This window comes from Sparus aurata, chromosome 9 (genome assembly GCF_900880675.1).
Source record: "Sparus aurata chromosome 9, fSpaAur1.1, whole genome shotgun sequence".
NCBI lineage: Eukaryota > Metazoa > Chordata > Actinopteri > Spariformes > Sparidae > Sparus > Sparus aurata.
In genome coordinates, this window is record NC_044195.1 from 8,657,278 (window position 1) to 8,678,570 (window position 21,293).

The following is a 21,293-nucleotide window of genomic DNA, read 5'->3' on the forward strand; positions in this document are numbered from 1 at the left end:
AAATAAAAAGAAACTCCAGGATTTGTTTTTGTTTTATAATTAATATGTATTTTAAAAAACTAGAGTAGATAATGCCTGCTCCAGTTTAACTCATTTTCTCACATAAAGATATTTGCACCTTATTGGTTAAACTTGACTCATGAACTATGAACTATCTTTAAGTATGCAGTATGCAGTTTAGTCTTCGGCGTTCAGTATGTCCCTACCATTTCAACAAAAGTGACGCCCTTGCTTTAATGCAATTGCAAATTGTGTTTATGAGGGATTATTTTCACCAGACATTATGACCAGGGAGATTTAAATACGTCGGACTTCATTAGATTTTCCAAAAAGAAAAAAAAAAAATCCCACCATGTATTTGGTGCACAGTTCAGATTATATTCATTTGATTTTTTACCCTTTTATGTATCCCTCACACAGGAAGTCATTACTAATAGTGCAGTTTTTGGCTCAGATTTACAAGGAATGTAAAATGTCAGACTGACTTGGCATCAACGATATCGTAGAGGTTCTTGAGAAAGTCAGAGTCCAGGTGGTTGTGCTCTCCGGTCAGCGTGTGGAAGTAAACCATTACATATTCCTTCACTGTGATGTGATCCATCACATGGATGAAGTACAGCAGGGCCTGCACATGCAAACACAGACACAATCAGTGTGCGCACATTCTCCCACAATTTTTCACACAAGTTAAGTTATATTTTAATTTGTTTCAAGCTTTGGAATTTCAGGGGGTGGTAAACATTCTGCAAGTGCACACACACAAAATACGTTGACATGTAAACAGACTCATGGATCAAGTAAAGTCTGACTTTGATTTCGTTAAAAGGATTTTATTTTGAAATAACTACTGCATTTTGTTACCTTTTCAATGTCGATAAGGGTGACTGGGATGTTTCGGCCAACCAGAATCATCACTGTCCTGCCACACATATCCACACCTGGGGGGGGGGGACACACAATACTAAAGATCAATCACACACAGGCTCAGACTTATAACAGGTAGAAACACAGGATGAAGAAATACGACTGTTGCAGTGTCTCAGCAGTTAAATATCCAAAGATCATCTCTTAGCTGAACAAAATGTATGTTAGTACGACATCTCTTTTGGATTTCATGTTTTTGCAGAGTGACTTTGTTTCGGTGATGTTTCTTTTCCTGTTCAGCCTTGATCACAGTTAACACTGCTGGTGGTAACAATCTTCTGTTTTTTCATAGATCAAAAGTTTGTTCGAAATAACGTTTCAGCATTTGAGCATCGTTTTAGTGCAGTTTGTCAAATAGATCATTCAAAAAAAGGAAGAATGCCAAATATTCACTGGTTACAGCTTCTAAAATGTAAGGATTTGTCATTGTAAATTGACCATCTTTTGGTTTGAGGCAGCTGGTTGGACAAAAAAAAAGGAATTTTAACATGTTACCTTGGGTTCTAAGGAGTTGTGATGTTTTACTGACTAAATGAAGAATTGACAATTTGTTTAAGAAATTAGATTACAACAGATTAAATGATGAATACTACAGCGACAAATTGAAATAGAGGTTAATGGAGGCCATGTCCCTGTTTTATCAAAACTGCAAAGTTATTTATCTGAAGTTACCTGCATGTGAAACACACCATATATTTAATGTTGATCTTTAATGAGTAGTTGATTAATTGATTAGTCAATCATCAAAATAACAACTTTGATGATCAGTTAATCAAGTACTTTATTCATCGAACTAAGTTGCCAAACATTGTCTGGTTTAATTCTTTCACATAAATAAAATGATACATAAAAACTGAGGCCTTTATAAAATGATTTGTTTCATTTCAATCAAAAATTGTTAGGATTTAAATCAGGACAAAATGGGCTCAGTAGGCTCCCTGGTTTGAGACAACAGGTTATAAACTGTTTTGCATCAAATTACCGTTTCAAATCTAAGGTCAAGGGAAAATTGTTATGTGACCCCTAGAACCAACCATGGGGCTAAATTGTATAAAAACACTGCCTCCTACTGGTTAAGATATTCAACTGCACCTCATAACAGCTGTGACTGGGGTCTGACCCCACCAGTATTCTCTGTACACGCACGCACACACACCAGTTTGGTATAAGGCCTTCAGTGCAGCGATGTCTGACAGATCCTCTGCTCTCGCCCGACACAGCCAGCGATTGTAACTGAAGACGAGAATCACACACAGAAATGGCTTTCAATTTATGGTTCATGGTTAAAAGGTGATACACAGCATATCAGAATCAGAAATCAGAAATACTTTAATAATACAGATTGGACTGCTGCCTCCCTAAAAATGTCAGTTATGTAAAAATAAAGTAAACCGTGGTTCATCTGGTAACACTTTAAATGCAGGTAGATTACCAGTGGGTTTGTGAATAATGGAACAGTGATTGGTTGGGGTTTGGCACGAGGTATCTTTCACCATCCCCGATTGGTTAGTCGCCACCCGCAAGGGGAGATGGGATAACAATGGCAGCGTCAACAACACGAGCAGAACATGCTGCTGCAACTTGCCTGAACACCCCGTGCTGCGTAAAGCCACTTTTGACGGTTGGAGATAAAAACATTACTTTAAATTTGTTGAACGTAAGGAAAATAACTTGACTGTAAGGTGCACACTTTGCCCGTGTTGGAAACTTCTCTCCATCGCTGCTAACACTACCTCAAACTTAACGAAGCACCCGGAAGCACCTACAAAGACAGCACGCACACACAAAGCTTGTTGCCAAGGAACCGTGGAGCAACATGAATGTAAAGAGTAATGTAACTAGTAATGTAACTAATTACTTTCTTCAGGAAGTAATCATTTAATGTAAGTCATTACTATTTTTGAGAGTAATGTGTAATGTGTAGTATATTACTTTTTTGAGTAACGAGCCCCAACACTGGCTATGACTCTTAGAAATGCACAGTTCATGCAATAAAATAATTCTGTTGGTCAATGGCTATGAAAATATTTCAATTTATGATCTCATGATAAACTATAACCTTTAGAAATTTAAGTGTCAGCCAAAATTTCTTACAAAGCAGACTCGTCTGCACGATCAGGTGTTAAACTAGAGACTCCATGTTCCCCGTCTGTCCCCTCTATCAGCAACTGAATAAAGCCGGAAGTGTCAATGCTAACATCGATAATGCTAGTGTCCGTTGAACACAATTGAGACTTGGAGCATTTAATTTTGTCGTACGAACGTTTGTGTTGTCACAGCATGTTCCAGTTGAACCCTTACTTCCTCTGGTGTTGTTTCTGCATGGCCGCCTCTGACATCTGCCCCTGCAGGATCTGTTTCCGCTGTTTGTCCACATCACCCTCCATGCGGGCAAAAGCGTGGTTCCCCACCTGACCCAGATCCAACTCCAGACTCTCCTCTTCAGAGTCGTCTGCAATCACAATCAAACAAACTGATGATAGTCAGTCATTTATTTGTAATTTACTTCACTAGCTACAATGGATTCATAATGGTTGTGGGGGCATACACAAGAGTTCTGATAAAGTTGGATTCACATAAGTCAAATTTTGCACACATTAGTGTTTGTCCCAGATGAAACACACACATATGAGACTCTAAGTATACTTCTTACAGGATCCAAGCAATAAATTATCCTGGGTCTAGCTTCATTGTGATTGTTAATATAATAATTTTTCCCCCAAAAGATCGACTGTATATACACACACACACACACACATTTGCATGGTGTACTTGTTTGCCTGTCTTTGTTTTTGTATTTCACTGATCCTCATCTATCTGAAGCATTACATTATTTGTGTGTGTGTTTGTGAAAAAGCCGTCGGTGAGGTCATGAACTCGGAGAATAGAATTCCGGCTCAGCTTCAAGTCTGTTTCTCTGCTTGCTTTTCTACAACCACATGTACGCTCATATGCATGTCCCCACATTTTATTGACATCCAAATGGACATGTGTGTCTGTCAGTTTGTATATACAGCAGCCTGTTGTTATTGGGTTTCACTCGCAGGCTGCCTGCTTGCTTTGGATCAACATCCTGAGGCCACATCTCGCTTCTTTGAAGCATCACGCCAGCAGACCATCAGAATGGAGATCAATGGAGGCAACAGGCTCAAAGCTGAAACCACAAACACTTCCTAACACATGGGCTGGTCTTACTTTCACAATCCTCTTCACCAAAAACTGACATTTAGACGAAGTGCAGCAAAAGCTTAGGCTGCTAAATTAAGAGGTCATACAAAATACAGTTTTGTTACGGTTGAAAGCCTTAACGAGAATTTAAACTGTTTAAGCCAAAATGTCTTATTATACTCATCCTTGCTTGTCTTATTGTTTTTGCAACAGAGCCAACCACTGTACAAACTGTGGTATAAGTATCAGCATTCTCTCAATTGCTCCATTACAATGGCAAAACTCCTCAGTCTACATATACATGGAGGACGACTAAATGTAAAAATCATAAAACATAAAAATATGATGTTTTTTGGGGCCAAACTGAGACTCCAGGACGGCTTTAATGGGCCTTGATATAGATTCTACCAGTTTCTGGAACACTACTGGATTGACCTTATTTGAAGGGGTTTGATATACTTATTGTGACACTGTAACATTCAAAGCTGCCTATTTCTCCCCTACTTTTCAGTCAGATCTCAACTGTACACCTTCTTATTAAGGAAAAAAAGGTCAGGAAATCATTCCCATAATTGTGGCAGACAGGGATCGAGTGATAATCTGGGGGTTCAGGAGAAATCGAGGTGGGCTACTATTGTTCTGAGATGATAACTGTGACTGCAGGCCAGTCACAGATGAAGTTCAGTATTAGCACTCTCTTTGAACTTACAAATATGCATTCAGTATCCAACAAAACAGTCTACCCTAAAAGTTCCTGGCAGCTGCCAGTGCTGTAATAAGATGCATCCAGGTGCCTGCTGGAAATGAATGCTGGCTTAGCCACATTTTTACAGCCTAACCTATTAGATGAACTTCTGCTTGCACAATGTATTATTTTTCTCCAATTTGCTCAGCACAAGTAAGTTCATGAAATCATTAAAAACACAAACCAAATGTTTTAATTCATATAGATTACTCAATGCCCCGCTAATTACAAACTATTACATCGTTGTTATTGTCTCCTTAGCTAGATTTTTGGCTGACTGCTGTGTAATAATCTCAAGCTGATGAAACTATTCATAAAATCAGTCGAACATTTGACCCTGTGATCACTTATATTTGAATAATGCATGTGAACTTGCCACAGTAGGACAGTGGTGTTACATGTATGCCTTCGAACAAGGCACAAACCAAATGTGTGCATGTGGTAAGGCAGCAAGTAAAAATTCAATATTACGACAGGGAATGCCGCAAACGAGCACATGACAAAGGGCTAAGAAGAACAACGCTGGACCAAAAGCAGTTTGTGTTTTGAATCTGAAATAAGAAGGCAGCATCTTACCTGATGTCCCACTTTTAGAATTATTATATATCGATTTAGCATGTCTGAAATCACCCTAAATAAGACTGAAATGGACTTCTTGTCCTTATATTCTGATAAATCCTTTGTAAGTCAGCAGAACTTCATACGCACTTATTATTCAGTTTAATTCCCTTAATGTGTTTTTGATATCACATTCAAAAGTATGGACAGTTGGATGAATGGATGAAAACATAATGCCTCCAGCTGAGGTAATTACTGGTGTCCAGTCATAAAAAATGTCTTTAAAACAAAGAGACTGGAATTTAATTTGAAGTTAAATACAAACAAGATGTCCTTAAATAACCTCTGAGTTCAGAACACAGAAGAAAAACATTCTACACAGCTCTTCTACTCTTTGACTGGCTCACTGACTGACCAAGCACGAACACACTGTCCTCATCAGAACTAAATTGTTCAGACCTTCATCTTTGGGCTGTATTTGATGTTTTGGTTTACTGAGTGGTTGACTGGTTGACTTTGACAGTGGAGAGGTGATTGTGGTTGCCCGAATGTCCTGTTGACTGATTTACTGGTCAGTTGACAGGCTGTATGTTGGGCAGTTTAAATGGTAGCCAAATGTTTGATTGACTCACTACTTGTGTAAGTGAACAGCTGGTCAACACTCTAGTTTTATTTTGTTTCAAATCTTTTTTATATATTAAAAGCAAAAACAATTTAAGATGGTCACACATCAATTTTTGTATCTATTAAAATGAGCACTCTCTCTTCTATGTGCAGTTGACACTGCAAAATAACATGAAAGCCCTCATCTGTCTGAGATCAAAATTAAACTGGAGGGAAAAAACAACAAATGCCTCCCTTTCTTCAGTATGTGATGAGTGAGGAGAGACATGGAAATGAATCAAAAATGATTCAAAAATTGATTCAATAAATCATGACTGAGTGTTTATTTAGCTGACTCTTACGGCCATAAAAGTACATCAGTTGATCTTGGACTATTCTTTATTGGTACAAGATGAGAAGACACAAGACTCAATAATTAAATAACTGACTGAAAAAAGAAAAAAAGTCTACACTGTTTAACAGATTGCTGACATAAAAGTGGACCACATTATTTGTCTTTCTTATGCCGGGAAACATTTCGTCACATCACAAAAGACTTGTTTAAACTGTCTACCTTCCAGGGTGCCGGGTTTCTCGGCGATGCGGATCTGTCTCTCTGGGACGACAGGTTCACCCTCAGAGTTGCCGATGTCAGCTGGGATGAGAGGCAGGCAAGCCTTCTCCTCTTCCTCAGAGCGAGGGTAGTACAGAGGCAGTAACTTCTTGTATACAGACTAAAAGAACACACACACACACACACACACACACACACACACACACACACACACACACACACACACACATGTGGTACATTTAGGTGCTTATCATCAACTGTTAAATTCAGAATTTCAAGTTGGCTTTCTTCTGACTACACTTTTAAGTCACCCATACTGTGACTGTTGCTAAATACAGCTAGATGGAACTGTCACAGATTGAAGTCATACAAACCTCCTCTGTGTCTGACACTGTGAACACCACGGCCTCCAAGCTATTTCCATGATTTTCCAGGAACCTGCGCACTGTTCCTATAAACATGTGAACACACACACACACACACACACACACACACACACACACACACACACACACACACACACACACACACACACACACACACACACACACACACAACTTTACATATGCCACTGACTTAAAGAGGTCATATTATTCTAATTTTCAGGTTTATTGTTTTAATAGGGGGTTCTAGTAGAATAGGTTTACACTTACACTTTCAAAAAAATCACATTATGTTTCTCATATGATGCATTACTGCAGCCTCCCTTTTCCCACTGTGTCTTGACATGCACAAAAATGCAACATAACACAATAAGGGAAAGACAAAAACTCAAAAAGCATAATATGACCTCTTTAACAATTAAAGGAATTAGGAATTTTGATTGATTTACTACAATTATAAATGGTGAAATACCCTGTGTAAACAATTTCTCCAAATGGCTTGTTCAGTCCAAAAACAAGAATTTTTTTCACATAATGCAACATTATCATAATAAAAAGTGCCATTGTATGTTTATTTATTTTTTGTCTAATCTTGTTTGTATGACCAGAACAAAAACTTTTGAAAATTGAAAAGTAATAAACCCATATGTATTAACTTGTGTGTCTGTATTTGGTAAACTATCTAAAACATGATATTCAGTTTTTGTTAAAATGGTTTAAGAGAAGTTTTTGGTTGGTGCTGCTGTTGCTGAAACAGATCCTTAAAGCCCCAATTGACCCAATTCCCACTTTTTGCAGGCAAGGCCTGTGATTTTTTTATCTGAAGCGTCACGTTGTACATCACTGATGTCATGTTTCATGTTTCAAATACACCGGAAACAGTTGCAGCAGAAAAGAAAACAATGAATATTATGCACTTCAGTGGTTTTAATGTTGTGGCTAGTTGGTGAATATGCAAGTACTCCTGATGCATCACCTCCACTGCTGGTTAAGCTCATTGGAGATGTAATATATTTGGATGCATCTGGCTGTTTTATTTTATCTTGTCAGGACATCGATTGAGCTTAATGGAACATGAACATTAAACTGAATGCCAACAGACATTAAGAATTGTAGTGTGTGTTTAAAATAAATTAGCCTGTCCGCCTGTATAATTTGTTGACCTAATTTGGTGCATATATATTATATACAGCCACGAGTTGTATGTCGTATTGTCAACCAGTGATTAGGTGTTTTGTGTGTTTTTGTATGATCCTGGCTGCAAGCTTATCCACGGGATGGACAAATGTGTGTCTTTGCGTGACCAAAGTTAGTGCTGTTACTTAGTATTCGGGACAATTATCTGTACGTATGTAGAAAAGGATGAAATGTGACAGGATAAAGGGATTTCACTCTGAATTGTAAGTTGTGTATCTCTGTATCTCAATGATCAAAAGCTGTGTGTGTGATGTTGTAAAGGTCTTACTGAGAGCGATGTGTGTAGCGTCCTCCAGTGGGTAACCTCTTTTGGTTGTGCTCACCACACAGAAGCCAACAGACGCCATTGACTGCTCTCTGTGGCGACAAGAAAAACAATCTCATGCACCGTACACCACATTTATAGATGGTTTGCATAGCAAATGACAGAAGTTCTTTTCATTAAAACATCTGTATATTTCATATATGTTAGATCATTCTTGATGTATGGTCTACCTTACACAAAATATAATGTTAAATTCATAAAGTGTTAAATAAACCAAACATTTTACATGATTATGAATTTTTTATTACACATTCCATTTTCCAATTCCACACACTCCAATTGTGTGCGTGCCAGTGGTTGTAAGTGCACTCCTATCTGGTCTGGGGATTTGCCAGGGTGATCATGGAGCCATGGAGTGAAGGCATAACCTCTTTCCCCTGTGTTACATCTTACATCTGGGTTTAATAAAATGTAAACTGGATGGTGGTTTTTAGAATGACACATCATTTACCAATCAGCCACCGATCTCCATCAGCTCTTTGAACAAGATGCACCCCACAGAACTATCTGCAGCAAAAATTAGTTGTGTGCTCCCCCTGCTCAATGGGCCACAACATTCAGGAGGTGTAGGAATTCGATTGAGGAAAAGGAATATGCGTGGACTCTACAGCACCACTGATATTCTGCACTACAACAAAAACAGCAGGAACAATATGTACTGGGGCATTAATGATATTATCACTTTCAGTACTCTCTGAAGCACACGGCTCAAATAGCACTGTGAAATGCCTGACCTGTCTCCCATCTATCTCTGAAATGATCCTGTGGCCAAAACACTGCATGTGCAGAGTACTTGGAGGTGCGGGTGTATGGAATTTGACCAGCGTGTGTTTCGCTTAAATTGAGGCTCCAGGTTACTGCACAAATCCATGAGCAGTGCTCGAGGTAATCTGCAGCCATTCATCTGTCTCATCAAACAGATACGTGCAATCTCTAAAAACGTGCTCTTGGTGTAAGGCCTGGTTTACCAAAACATCTATTAGCAGTAGGTAAGTCATGATTCAGCTGCTGAACATATGCAATCATCCCAGGGTTTTTATAGTCTTAATAACGATCAATTGAACAATAGTATTTTGCACAGAGTAAGAGTGCTCTCAACCACTCTACGACAATTTTCTCTTAACAAAGAGAAAAGCAAAAATAAGAAAACATGGGTGAATCTGAGAAATCAATGGGTTCTAACAAAATAAGAGAAAATTGCGGATAAAAATACAATTAAGAGCGAATTTGTATATCATGAGGCCCAATATTTAGCAACCAAAAAGATTTCAAATCCGAGAGGAAAGAAGAATATATAAGAAAAAATCCATCATCATCTGTCTTGACAGCTCTACTCTAAGAGAAATACATTTCACCTATATAACATATTGCTTCACCAGATTAACCTGGTTTAAGAGCAATTGAGGGGCTGACAGGCTTAATGTCTTATTGAATGACTTGTCGTTTTGATGGTTCTTACGCAGCCAGCTGCATGATGTTCCTGTAGCAGCTGTACAGCGAGCTCTCTGCCGCCGTCCTGTACTTGGCTTTGTATTTCGGTCCCACTGTGTGGATGATAAACCTCGCTGCCAGGTTGAAGCCTTTGGTTAGCTTCGCTTCTCCTGTCCGACATCCTGCACACAAAAATGCAAAGCAACGTCATTTACCATTTAGTATGAAGGCGGAAAAAATGTTTTACTAAGTTCGAAAATTAGGAAAGGCTAATGGCTGCAAAGGTGGGTGACTGGTCTATTTGTACATTAAAGTTTCTTTAATTGCTGCAAAAGTAAAAAAAAAAAAATGTTTATTCCTTTTCAAAGTTGAATTTTCATGTATGGGAGTCTTAAAAGGTTTAAGTTATTCAGATTACAAGAGCATATCTGGTATCTAGCCATAAAAATATTTTCAGCTTCGAGTGCAAATCTTTTTACATATTTTCCTTTAAAACTTGCAGCATGTCACTACCCTAATGACACCTTGGTGAATGACATGACATTGGTACTCACCAGGGCTGCACGATGTGGTAGAAAAAAAACCCAACAGATTGACATTAATGTGACAGATCTTGCCATCGTCATATGATTAATGATTAGTTGGAATGATCACTTTTGCTTCATAATTTTAATTTTCACTGAAAAACTATATATATAACTATTTAAATAATGATGATGTGACATTTGTTTTCTTACATTTGAAGAACAAGTTCTGTAGGCCAGGACATCTGTTCCACACTACAGTACTACATTATAATGCTGTTTTGTACATGTACCTTTATCAAATAACTGTAGCTTCTCGCAATTTGGATATTGCACTCAGCTTTATTGTGGTCTCAATTATTTTGTGATTAATTTTGCATCCTTGGTGCTCACAAACAATACATCAAAACAATACAATACAAAACATCTCTTTGCAAAACATGTAGAATTTTTCTGTTTGTTACGTGGATTATCTAGAGCAACGTTCTTCAATCCTGGTCCCCTGCTCTGCATGTTTTACAAGTTTCCCTGCCAGCACACACCTGTTTTAAATGAATGGGTCCTTATCAGGCTTTAACAGAGTCACTGAATAGTTTGTTTAGTATGAAATGATAAATGTACAATAGTGATGTACAATCACTTTGGACTCTTCACAATGGGTGTTCTGTCCATTATCAAAATCACAAAATAATGGAATATATTTTGGAAGGACAGTTTTAGTTCAAACTTGTGCAATCTATTTTATTATTATTATTTTGGCCTTTCATGGCTTTGTTTGAAAGGACAGCTCGAAACTGACAGGGAATTGGAAAAGAGAAAAGACGTGACATGTGATAAAAGGGCCACAGAGGATTCAAACCCTGTGCTGCTGCGGCAGCCTCAGTACATGGGGAGCTCGCTGTACCAACTGAGTTACCTGGGTGCCCAGTCCAGAGACAATCTATGCCAAGAGGATTGAGGCTGTTCTGGCACCCTGTGGTGGCTAGACACCCTACATAAAGACACTGTTCTTTTTGTAATACTTTTTGAAGCATATTTAAAGCCAATTAATAAATCATTACAAAGTGTTACTGATGTTTCACTGGTAAAACATCATTGTACTTGATGTACATTGTATTGAGTGCCATGAAAGGCGCCATCAAATAAAATGTATTATTATTATTATCATTATTATTATTATTATTAACGTTTTAGAGAAATGTATTTTCCTGATTTATCTCAGGGTTTCATATTGCATATCTTCGTGAGAAGCAGCTGAGGAGTTGTTGTAGATCAGCAATGTAATGAGCCTTTATTTCAATTTCAGCTGATCATCATGTGCCTGGTTATGTCTGTGTAAAACAATCAGAGAATTCAGTTTCATATCTTCTGTTCTCCGACTGACATTTATGTCTTCTGCCTCCAGACATTGGCCTGCAACATCACTGAGGAGGGAAACTCAATCTAAACTTTTTGTTGAAGTTACTGCTCATCTTTGCAGTTTTTCCCTCAACCGACCTTTGAGTTTGAGCAGCTCGTCTCGCAGCTCGGGCCCCGCCAGCTGATGGATGCTGTCAGACACTGGGTTCTTGTCATTAAGCGACTCGTTGCTGGTGTTCACGATTGAGGTGCAATTCAGCAGGGCCACGTCACCAGTGCTGTTGTGGAAAGAAAAAAAGTTAGTCTTCTAAAACACATACGTGAATGATATGATATGTCATTCATGGTATCCGGCTACAAATTACAACTATCTTTTAGATGTAAAAATCTAAAATGGCCTTGACTGAATCTCATTTTGTTTGGTATGTTTTTGTTATACCATTTTGTCTGGTTGACCTCATGTTATACTGATACTGGTATACACTCTCGATTTGTTTGAATCAATGTTTCTCTAGTAATGTAAATAATTTTATACCTCTATCTATACACATTTTTATCTAAACAACCTTGAAGACTGAGCCATTTAGCCAAAGTAAAAAGCTTATTTGATTGCTTAAAGTAGAGTCATTTCTCCATAGCGAAGCCCTGCAGGGTGTGTTTGGAAAGAATAATGAGGAACTGCTTGTGTTGAAAGAAACTGGTCACAGGACATGTTTAGCCTCAAAGATCGAGAAGCAAGAGGCTTTTTTTAACATCATCCCTATGAGGTAAATAAAAGATGAGGCACAATTCAAAACAAACCAGGCTGCCATAAACTAAACTAACTCTTACTCAGACACACAGCTAGATGACAGTATCTGAGAATGTTTAGGTTACAAATATTGCCTGTGAAGCAAAATGGTGACAAGTATTTTCCCAGATAAGCAGATTTATACAGGCAGGGTTACATCAACACAAACATTACAGTCTCCCCCGCCACCATTTATCATAGAAACAAAACTGTTTGCATGAATGTGTATGAGTGACAGTTAGGGGTGTGCCATATGCCAATGTTCATGATAATAGTGACATCATTTTTTATGTGATAAAAAAGTGTGACATGTTCGTGTGATGACTAATGCAGCAACAACAATGTCTGAAAGTGAAAATAATGTTGGTGCCAGCTCTGCTCTGCTGAGTTGGATCCACAAAAGGAGGTGACTTAGTGCGGCGGTGCTTAAGTTGTAAGAGCTCAGATCAGCAGCACACAATGGTCACGTGTAAGCAGTCAGAAGAGTTAAGAAGATGCTAACAGCAACAGGGAACAACACAGGAAACCCAAAACGTCTGGTTGGGGTTGCCCCAGTAGCTTTTGTAAAATTGTACAATTGTTTACAATATATTGTCATGTATTCTTTAGATGCAAAATGGCACTAGGATCCTAACTTTGCTTATCTGATTGACTTCTTGCATGTCACTTTGCCTTTTGTGCTCAGATTATCAAAAATATTTGTTTAATGAGGATCATTTACTGTCGGCGTGAACTGAAATATACCTTCGTAAATGTCTCAAATGTCAAAAGCCAATAAAAAAATTAAACATTTAGGAATGATATTAAATTTAAGAATTATGTATCCAACTGCATTACTATTTGCTAGCTTCAGTTTATATTGTTCAGTATTATGAAAAGCATAGATTAATCTGGAAGACAATCAAAGCCTGTCAAATTTTCACATGTTTAGACTAGTCACTGTCACCCACATTTAAGTGAGATAGTGCGACATTTTAGTTGGGTTGCATGGAAATCATGGGATCTCAATCCTGCTTCAGTTTCCTACCATCTTTCTCTAGAATCATGGTTCTAATCCTTGGGGGTAGGGACTCTTGAGTAAATGTGAGGAGCAAAATTATTACCAAGAAAGAGGTAAAAAACAACAACAACTGTTCAGTATTATAAAATTATAATATTCATTTTCTTAATTTTTCTTTTTTTCATTGAAAACACTAAATAATTTTACCATTTCTAAAATGTATTCAATTGCAATAATCTACAGTTATAAGAGAGAAATATATCTATGGTGGGAATGTTCACCATTCATAATCAACCTGAGACTAGGGGTCTCCAGCTTAAAGATACCACAGGTCAGATTTTATTGAAGCTCTGGTCATGTTAGTACAGCAGGAATGTGCTCACTCCTGATGACAGAGCAGGGGAGGGCTGCTACAACAACAAGGCTCTTATAGGGAGGCTGCTGCCAAGTCAGGCTGCAGTTGGTCATGTGTTTCTACACAAAAGATTTATGAGGTGATCTGGACTCTGAACTGGTCCGTGCAAGCTCATGGCGGGACACAGTCAGCGTTCACACTACAGATCCAAAACTGCGAAGAATACCTGATGAGTCACATCTGAAAATACTATTAACTGACAGGGATGACCAAAACAAATGCATGTGTAGAGTAACAATAAAGACTGTCACAAGCACGTCTGTGTCTCAGCTTCTCCTGCTTCTGTCTTTGTTTTAACTACTCAGCAACCTGTCACCAGACATGGGGTCACTCTGAATTTATCTAAACTCTATTGAGCTAGTTAGAATTACAAAACTGCAAACTGACTCAATCTAATCAGAGAAACATTAAAGTCCAGCCTGGCTGAATGTATCCCATCCACACTGTAGGCTGAATTGAGTGGAACCAGATGATTCAATTTAAAACACAAAGCAATGTTTGAATAAAGGAACTCAGTTTTCTGATACTATAAACTAACATTTCCATAACAGAATTCAGGATGATAAATGGGCAGACAATGATTTTCTTTTTAAAAGAGCATGAGCCTACCATGAGATATTTTCTGTAAACATTAGGCTTTGAGAATGGACTATAAAGAACTATTGACAACCTGAGATATTTGGAGGATAGCTTCATCACTGGGCTGATGGAAAAAAAATCCACTCCACTTTGATCCACAGTAATTCCAACAAGTACAAAGCCAGAATAACCTTTAATTGTACTTTACCGATTAATAGAAGCAATATGGAATTCAAGAGCCACAGTCACAGTATATTAGATTTTTCGTGTGCCCTCTCTTTGCCGTAAAATGGTTCAAAGCAGCTGGATGTGATGTCTGATCCACAGAGAGCAAATACAAACTCAGGTAAACATGAGTATACGTGAGGTTTGGAAAGAACATTTTCAGGGCAAAAATAATGCACACTTCTCCCATTAAATGACCATTTCACACCTAAATGAAAAGTGTGACGGGTGCAAATCTAATTTTCCATTGATTAGGACGTGTTATTAGTTTGTTTACACATAAAATTCCCATTAAAAAGCATGATTGCGTGACCATCTGAAGAGTGTAAACTGCATGGGTTTAATTCTGATCTGTACCGGTGCCAGCTAAAGTCAGTTCAGTTCACACTTCTTGTGTGAGGATCCCATGATTTTACAAGATGGAGGAAAGGGTCAAACAAAAAAGAAAAAGGTAGAATCAGCAGGTAAGCACAAATGGAGCAGAAATAATTTAATCAATTATTGATGCTAAATTTAAAATCATTATGATGATGAAGAAAAGTACTGGGCAGGCCTCATAAGCAGCATTGAAATTTAAAGGGACATGCTCACTCCTATGTGCAAGAGAATACATATGAATGAAAGTAATATGTGATTCCTGAGAGTATTACTACATCATATTATATTTTAGTTGTCACCAGAATGTGGTGTTTTCCTTTACATAAAGATATTTCAACCACAGACTGATGATGAGAAGGCACAAACTGACACATAACAAATGTACTATAAACACAGCAAATGAACTGTTTGTCACTCAGAATTTTTAAATGATTTATGACCCTTTCTACAGTCTGCCTTAATCCATTGCTTTCCAAACGTAAGAGGCAAACTCAAAATCCAACAGCAAGTGTGAAGACATATTTTGTGTGACTCACAATAGGATGATCTTGCGGTTGATGTCTGGTCTGATGGGGAAGGGCGAGGGGAAGGCTTCCTGGCCAAGCAGGCTTTCACTTTGGTTCAGGGGTGTCTCCTTGACATCCTCACCCAGCTGCTGCTGCCAAGTGGGGAGAGTCTGGACGTCAATGAACTGAGAGCGAGCACCCAGAGGATCCATCCCCTCTGCTACTGCACACCGACGCTGGATCTACAGGCTCACTGCAAGCAGATGAGAGAGAAGGAGAGGGCGAGAGAGAGAAAGAGAGAAATAGAGACAGAGAGAGAGAGACTTGGATCACAAGAATAGAGTTCAAGTCATTTTCTTAAAACAATTTATCACTTAATCAAAAGAATTTTGTTTAGGGCCTCATTATCAGTAAATCTACCTCTAAACTGTTTGGCCAACTAATTCTAAAAATGTTTGCAAAATAGAAAATATTTTAAAAAATGGATTTGTTAATTCACAACCACAATGACATCCTCAATTGTCTTGTTTTGTCCACAATCCAAAAATATTCTGTTAACTGTCATATCGGAGTAAAGAGACCAAAACATATTCACATTTAACAAACTGGAATCATTTCAGAATTTTCCTGACAAGTTACTCAAACTGATTCATTGACTGACAAAATAGCTGTCAATTAATACAATGCTTGGCAAATAAGAGATGAATCATTGCAGCTCTACTGCCCAGTGTTTCCTCAGTTGGCCAATTCATCATTTTTTCTGTAAAGACCACAGAACAGTGAGTATAACTAAGAGAGCACAGGGACATCTTCAATTACTTGGTTATATTCTTCACCACGAGTACAAAGCACAAAGACATTCAATTTTCTATTAGAGACGACAAAGAAAAGCTGATTACATTCATTATTTGTTGACAGACTAATGAATTAAGCAATTGATAGTTTCAGCTCTGTAATTTGATCCGTTAATCTTTAAAATTATTCATGAGGCAAAAATACCAAAGCACCTGTGGCTGCCAGTTCGACACATACTGGGATCTTTTTAATTAAAATATGTGTTAGCTTCAAGCCAGAATCAATCTATGTCAACTCATATTAATGTTCAGTTTTTATACTTGCATTTAGTGAAAAGGAGATGTATTTCACCCCCTTTTTCCTCAGCTTGCTCTGTCTAATTCTACTTCACTACATGATTTTCACTTTTACCAGACTCCCTGCTGACCCCGACTCAGACTGTAACCTGTGCTGCCGCTTGTTGGTCAGGAGGTAGAGTGGTCGTACAATAACTGGAAGGTTAGCAGTTCAATCCCCTGCCCCCATAGTCTCATAGTCAAAGTGCCCCTGGGCAAGATACAGCAATCAAATTGCTCCTGTAGACATAGCCATCGTTGTATAAGTGTGTGTGAATGGTTACCTCTGCTGATGAGCAGGAGGCACTTTGCATTGTAGCCTCTGCCTCTTGAATGGTTGATAAGATGAGACAAGAGCTACATAAATGCAGTCCATTTACCATGCATGCTTCCTGCTGCCTCTCAGGATAAATTGCTGCAGGTTGTTGTAAAACGCTGTTGCCATTAGATTCTGCAGAAATCGTCATGGCTGCCATTTGAGATTGCTGAAACATTTTGTAACACTGCAATTGTGATTGCTGGAAAGTTCTTTTTTGTTTTGGCAGATATGCACAGGACTGAAAGAAAGCTTAAATAATTGACAATAATTCACCCTGGAAAGACTGAAACCCAAAATGAAATGGCACGCTACCCCTCAGATGGCAAAGTGCCATGTCTGTGTTTTAATGTGGACTAATCTAGGACTGTAGCCACTAAATATTGTCAATTTCAATTAATCCAGAGATTTTAGAGGTGTCACGATTTTTTCAAATAAACTATTTGATTCATTTTTCAGTTTTCAATTTAAACATTTTCCTTTCCATGTCATTCCTCAACTTTTCAGTCTTGATTTGTAAAGACCAAGGGGTCATTGGTTTTAAGCTAATTCAATTTTCAATTTTCCTTACAAAGATTGGCTAAATAATATCAAGTGTGATGTAACCACCATGCCATTTTGGAATGTATCAAACTTAGGTAATAAGGTCAAATTTAAATCATTTATTTAAACGTTGTAACAATAATTCAACAGACAATTAGGAATAAACTGAAACAAAAAGACAAAGGGAAGAATCACTAGATGATGTACTTTAAAGATTTAAAGCGGGTGTGCATATAAGCAAAGGCAGAGACAAGAAATAGTAAGGAGAACTGCAGATTCTGCATCTTATTCTGTTACTCAAAATCATTTTGGTGCCAATTTTGTGGACGCCAATTGTAGATTTTTTTTATTTTTTTTTTATCAACTGATTTCTTTGTCCATTATTATATTGCCAGAAAATCAGTTCCTTAAGCCCACACCAACACCTTCAGATAGCTTGTTTTGTCTAAAAACAGTCTTTAATCCAGTATCCAATATTGGATCCAATAATAGGGATAATATAATGCACCCGATACCGCTACCGATACCGATACTGATGCCTGGGCCTGTGTATCTGTTGATACCTGATACCGATCTGATACTGTTGTTGAATTTTTATAATAAAGTGTATACCTTCCACCTTATACCTTCCTTCCACCAAGTGGAAGAGACTAAAGGCACCAGACTTTCCTAACTAGACATTACTTTCCTAACTAAGACAAAATAATCAAACAGTTACCAAACATTGTAAACATGTAAAAAAAATTTGAATTCTTATTCATTTGTTATTAAAAAAAACAACTGAATTCAAATCTAAAACAGAATGTAATTAAACTTCTTAGATTAAAATACATAAAATGTAGCTGCAGAAACAAAACACTGTATTGGTTGAACATACAATACTAATCACACAGTTACCAAACATTGTAAACATGTAAAAAATATATTAAGTGCAACGTCCTGCAAACAGGAATTCAAAATAAAACATAGCAGCTGAACCTGAGAATAAACTAATAAAAAGTTGGTCAAACAACAACTTGTGCTCTTCCTGATGAATGACATAGGATGTGCTGCGACGTAGGAAAAAAAAACAATGGATCGTCCTGTGGATCTGTTAATTTTTCCGATCCCCGATCCAGCTATTTTGTCAATATTGGGGACGATATCTGATCTTAATATCGGATCGGTGAGCCCCTAATATGTAATCAATATAAAATAGTATAAAATATCGCGAATTTGGAACAGACTGACTTTCTCTGACTGTTGTTGTGTGCCACAGTTTCATGTCTCAAGTTTTAAAATGTCATTCAAAGAAGAAAAGTCTGAGGAACCACTGAATATTTGTCTTTGTTAGCATGAAATTGCTCAAATCTGCAACAGATCAGCATGAAATACTGGTTAACAACTGCTAAATGAGAGAATCTGTCACAGGACAGCTGCTTTTCTCTGTACATCTTTGTTGGGTGGACATATAAAGTGCTAAAACAATTTGTCTGTCAAAGAAAGTTAATCAACAACTATTCGGACAATATATTAAATCAGCCCAACTGTTAAATTCAATCAAGCAAAAATGCCTAACATTAACTACTGCCAGTTTCTCAAAGGTGAAGATTTCTTGCTTTTCTCTGCTTCACATCAGAGTTTTAAAATGTTGCGCAGAGGAGAAAAATCCGAGGAAGCACTGCATATTTGTCTTTGTCAGCATGAAATTGCTCAAATCTGCAACAGATCAGTTAACAGCAACTTCATTGTGATAAACCTGAAAACATCAGTGCTGTCAGTCTCAGAAAAACCCAGCACTGATCAAACTACAGTACTTCTGGGGCTATCTTCAGTCTGACTTCAGCCAGATAAACCTTTACTAATTTCAAGCAGCAAATCTACTAATGTGATAACATTATCAGCAGATTAGAGAAGAGGAGCTCCAGGTCTCATTACATTAGCATGACAGCAGCGTCTGTTCATGAATCAGACATGATTTCACAGTTATGTGATAAGTAGTAGTTTAGAGAATATTTCTCAACACCCTAACACCAATTTTGAGTAAGTTACTGATGAGGTAAAACTTTCCAGCTGCTAAATGAGAGAATCTGCTGTGTCTGCTCGTTGATTGGACAAAAAGTGCTTAAACAATGTGTCTGTTAAATTCAATCAAGCAAAAATGCCTGACATTTACTACTGCCAGTTTCTCAAAGGTGAACATTTCTTGCTTTTCTCTGCTTCACATCAGACTGACTATCATTGAGCTTTGGGTCATTCCAACGGGGGTAAAAGACATATTCATCAACAGTTAATAGAGTTGTTAATTAGTCTTTAGGATGAGGAAAACACGATGCAGTCCTCAAAGATCTGGGTTTGTTTTTGGTTTGTTTGTTGGGTTGCTTATACTGGTTGTGAAATGACAACCAGGATATTCCTGTGACATATTCCCCTCTGTGTCACTGCTTCATATCTGAAGGCAGGGCTTCAAAACAGCTGCATCTCATTAAGTTAAGTTACCCAAAACACGGGGGGACTGTGACAAAGTCAGAGGCAGCAGTGGTCCGAACAGTCACGTTTCTGTCAAAAAATAAATAAATAATAATAATAATAATAATAATTAAAAAAAACAAACAATTTCCACGTGACAACTGAACTTCATTTACCTCTTAAAAACATGTATGCCAACCTCTAAGAGAAATACTTTCTATATAAACCATTACGTTGGTATTTTGGCCAGCCACCGTCTCTCAACCACACAACCAGCAGTTACCCACCTAGCCAGTTGTATTTCCTCCGGACAGGGGTGATGTCCACACCAGAAAAATAACGAAAAAATAATGAAGGTCGACACGACAGTTTACAGTGACAAGAGGTGTGGTCGTCCCTCTTTTCTTCTCATAGTAGCGCGCAAAGTAGTCGCCAAAGCCGTCAAAAATGAAGTTAACCAGGTTTAACTACACATTTAGCCAGTATGCTAGGTGCGTATTGCTGCAGCGTCATGGTAGCGCCGCCAACACAACACCATCCGGTCGGGACTTTCAAAATAAACCTCCAATCGGGCCTTAAAATATTGATTTTCAATGTTTTAGACAGGCAGCCTAAATTTCACACTGTGTGTAATAATTACTGGATTGGAGACACATTCTCAAATACACTACGCTTTTATAGAAACAGAAGCACATTTTAATTTTCGTAATCTTTAGATACATGTATTTTTTACATGGGGATGGACTTTTGTAAAGAAGAAACAAATGATAACTTTATTAATCCATTTCCAGATAAATTATTTTTTCCCCCACTCTGTTGTAAATGCCAGGGAAACCGGGAGGAGACTTTTTTACCGTAAGGGTGGAGGGCTAGATGATGATCAATTGTTGTATTTATTTATTTTCTATGTTATTTAACTCGTTTGTGTATGAATTATAACCAGCATCATGGGTAGCTTTTTCTTTGTGCAAATAAAACTGTTATAGGGTTATCATTAATGTTCTTTAAATGTATCATATTCCACAAAGGTAGGACCATAGTATAGCAAATGTTATTTGATAGACTCCCAGAGTTGTAACGCTTTTATTTTGTTTGAGCATTTAAGACAACGTCCGGCACAGTTCCTGTTATTTCTGTTGAAATTGACGAACCAGTCTGTCGATCCAAATCAG

The 21,293-nt window shown here is 37.8% G+C and overlaps 1 protein-coding gene across 1 annotated transcript in view; it reads right to left on the reverse strand.

The window, feature by feature from the left end:
* The window catches only part of gdap2 (ganglioside induced differentiation associated protein 2), a 42,556-nt gene extending 21,901 nt beyond the window's left edge, over positions 1-20,655 (reverse strand). Inside the window, exons 1-11 of the mRNA XM_030429018.1 lie at positions 20,409-20,655; positions 15,715-15,937; positions 11,930-12,069; positions 9,937-10,090; positions 8,421-8,509; positions 6,947-7,023; positions 6,573-6,732; positions 3,226-3,376; positions 2,081-2,157; positions 862-938; positions 486-625 (exon numbers count right to left, since the gene is read on the reverse strand). Of these exons, the coding sequence (XP_030284878.1) occupies positions 486-625; positions 862-938; positions 2,081-2,157; positions 3,226-3,376; positions 6,573-6,732; positions 6,947-7,023; positions 8,421-8,509; positions 9,937-10,090; positions 11,930-12,069; positions 15,715-15,896 (1,247 nt within the window). The 5' untranslated portion in view covers positions 15,897-15,937; positions 20,409-20,655. The remainder of the gene's footprint in view (positions 1-485; positions 626-861; positions 939-2,080; positions 2,158-3,225; positions 3,377-6,572; positions 6,733-6,946; positions 7,024-8,420; positions 8,510-9,936; positions 10,091-11,929; positions 12,070-15,714; positions 15,938-20,408) is intronic.
* Positions 20,656-21,293: the final 638 nt, after the last annotated feature.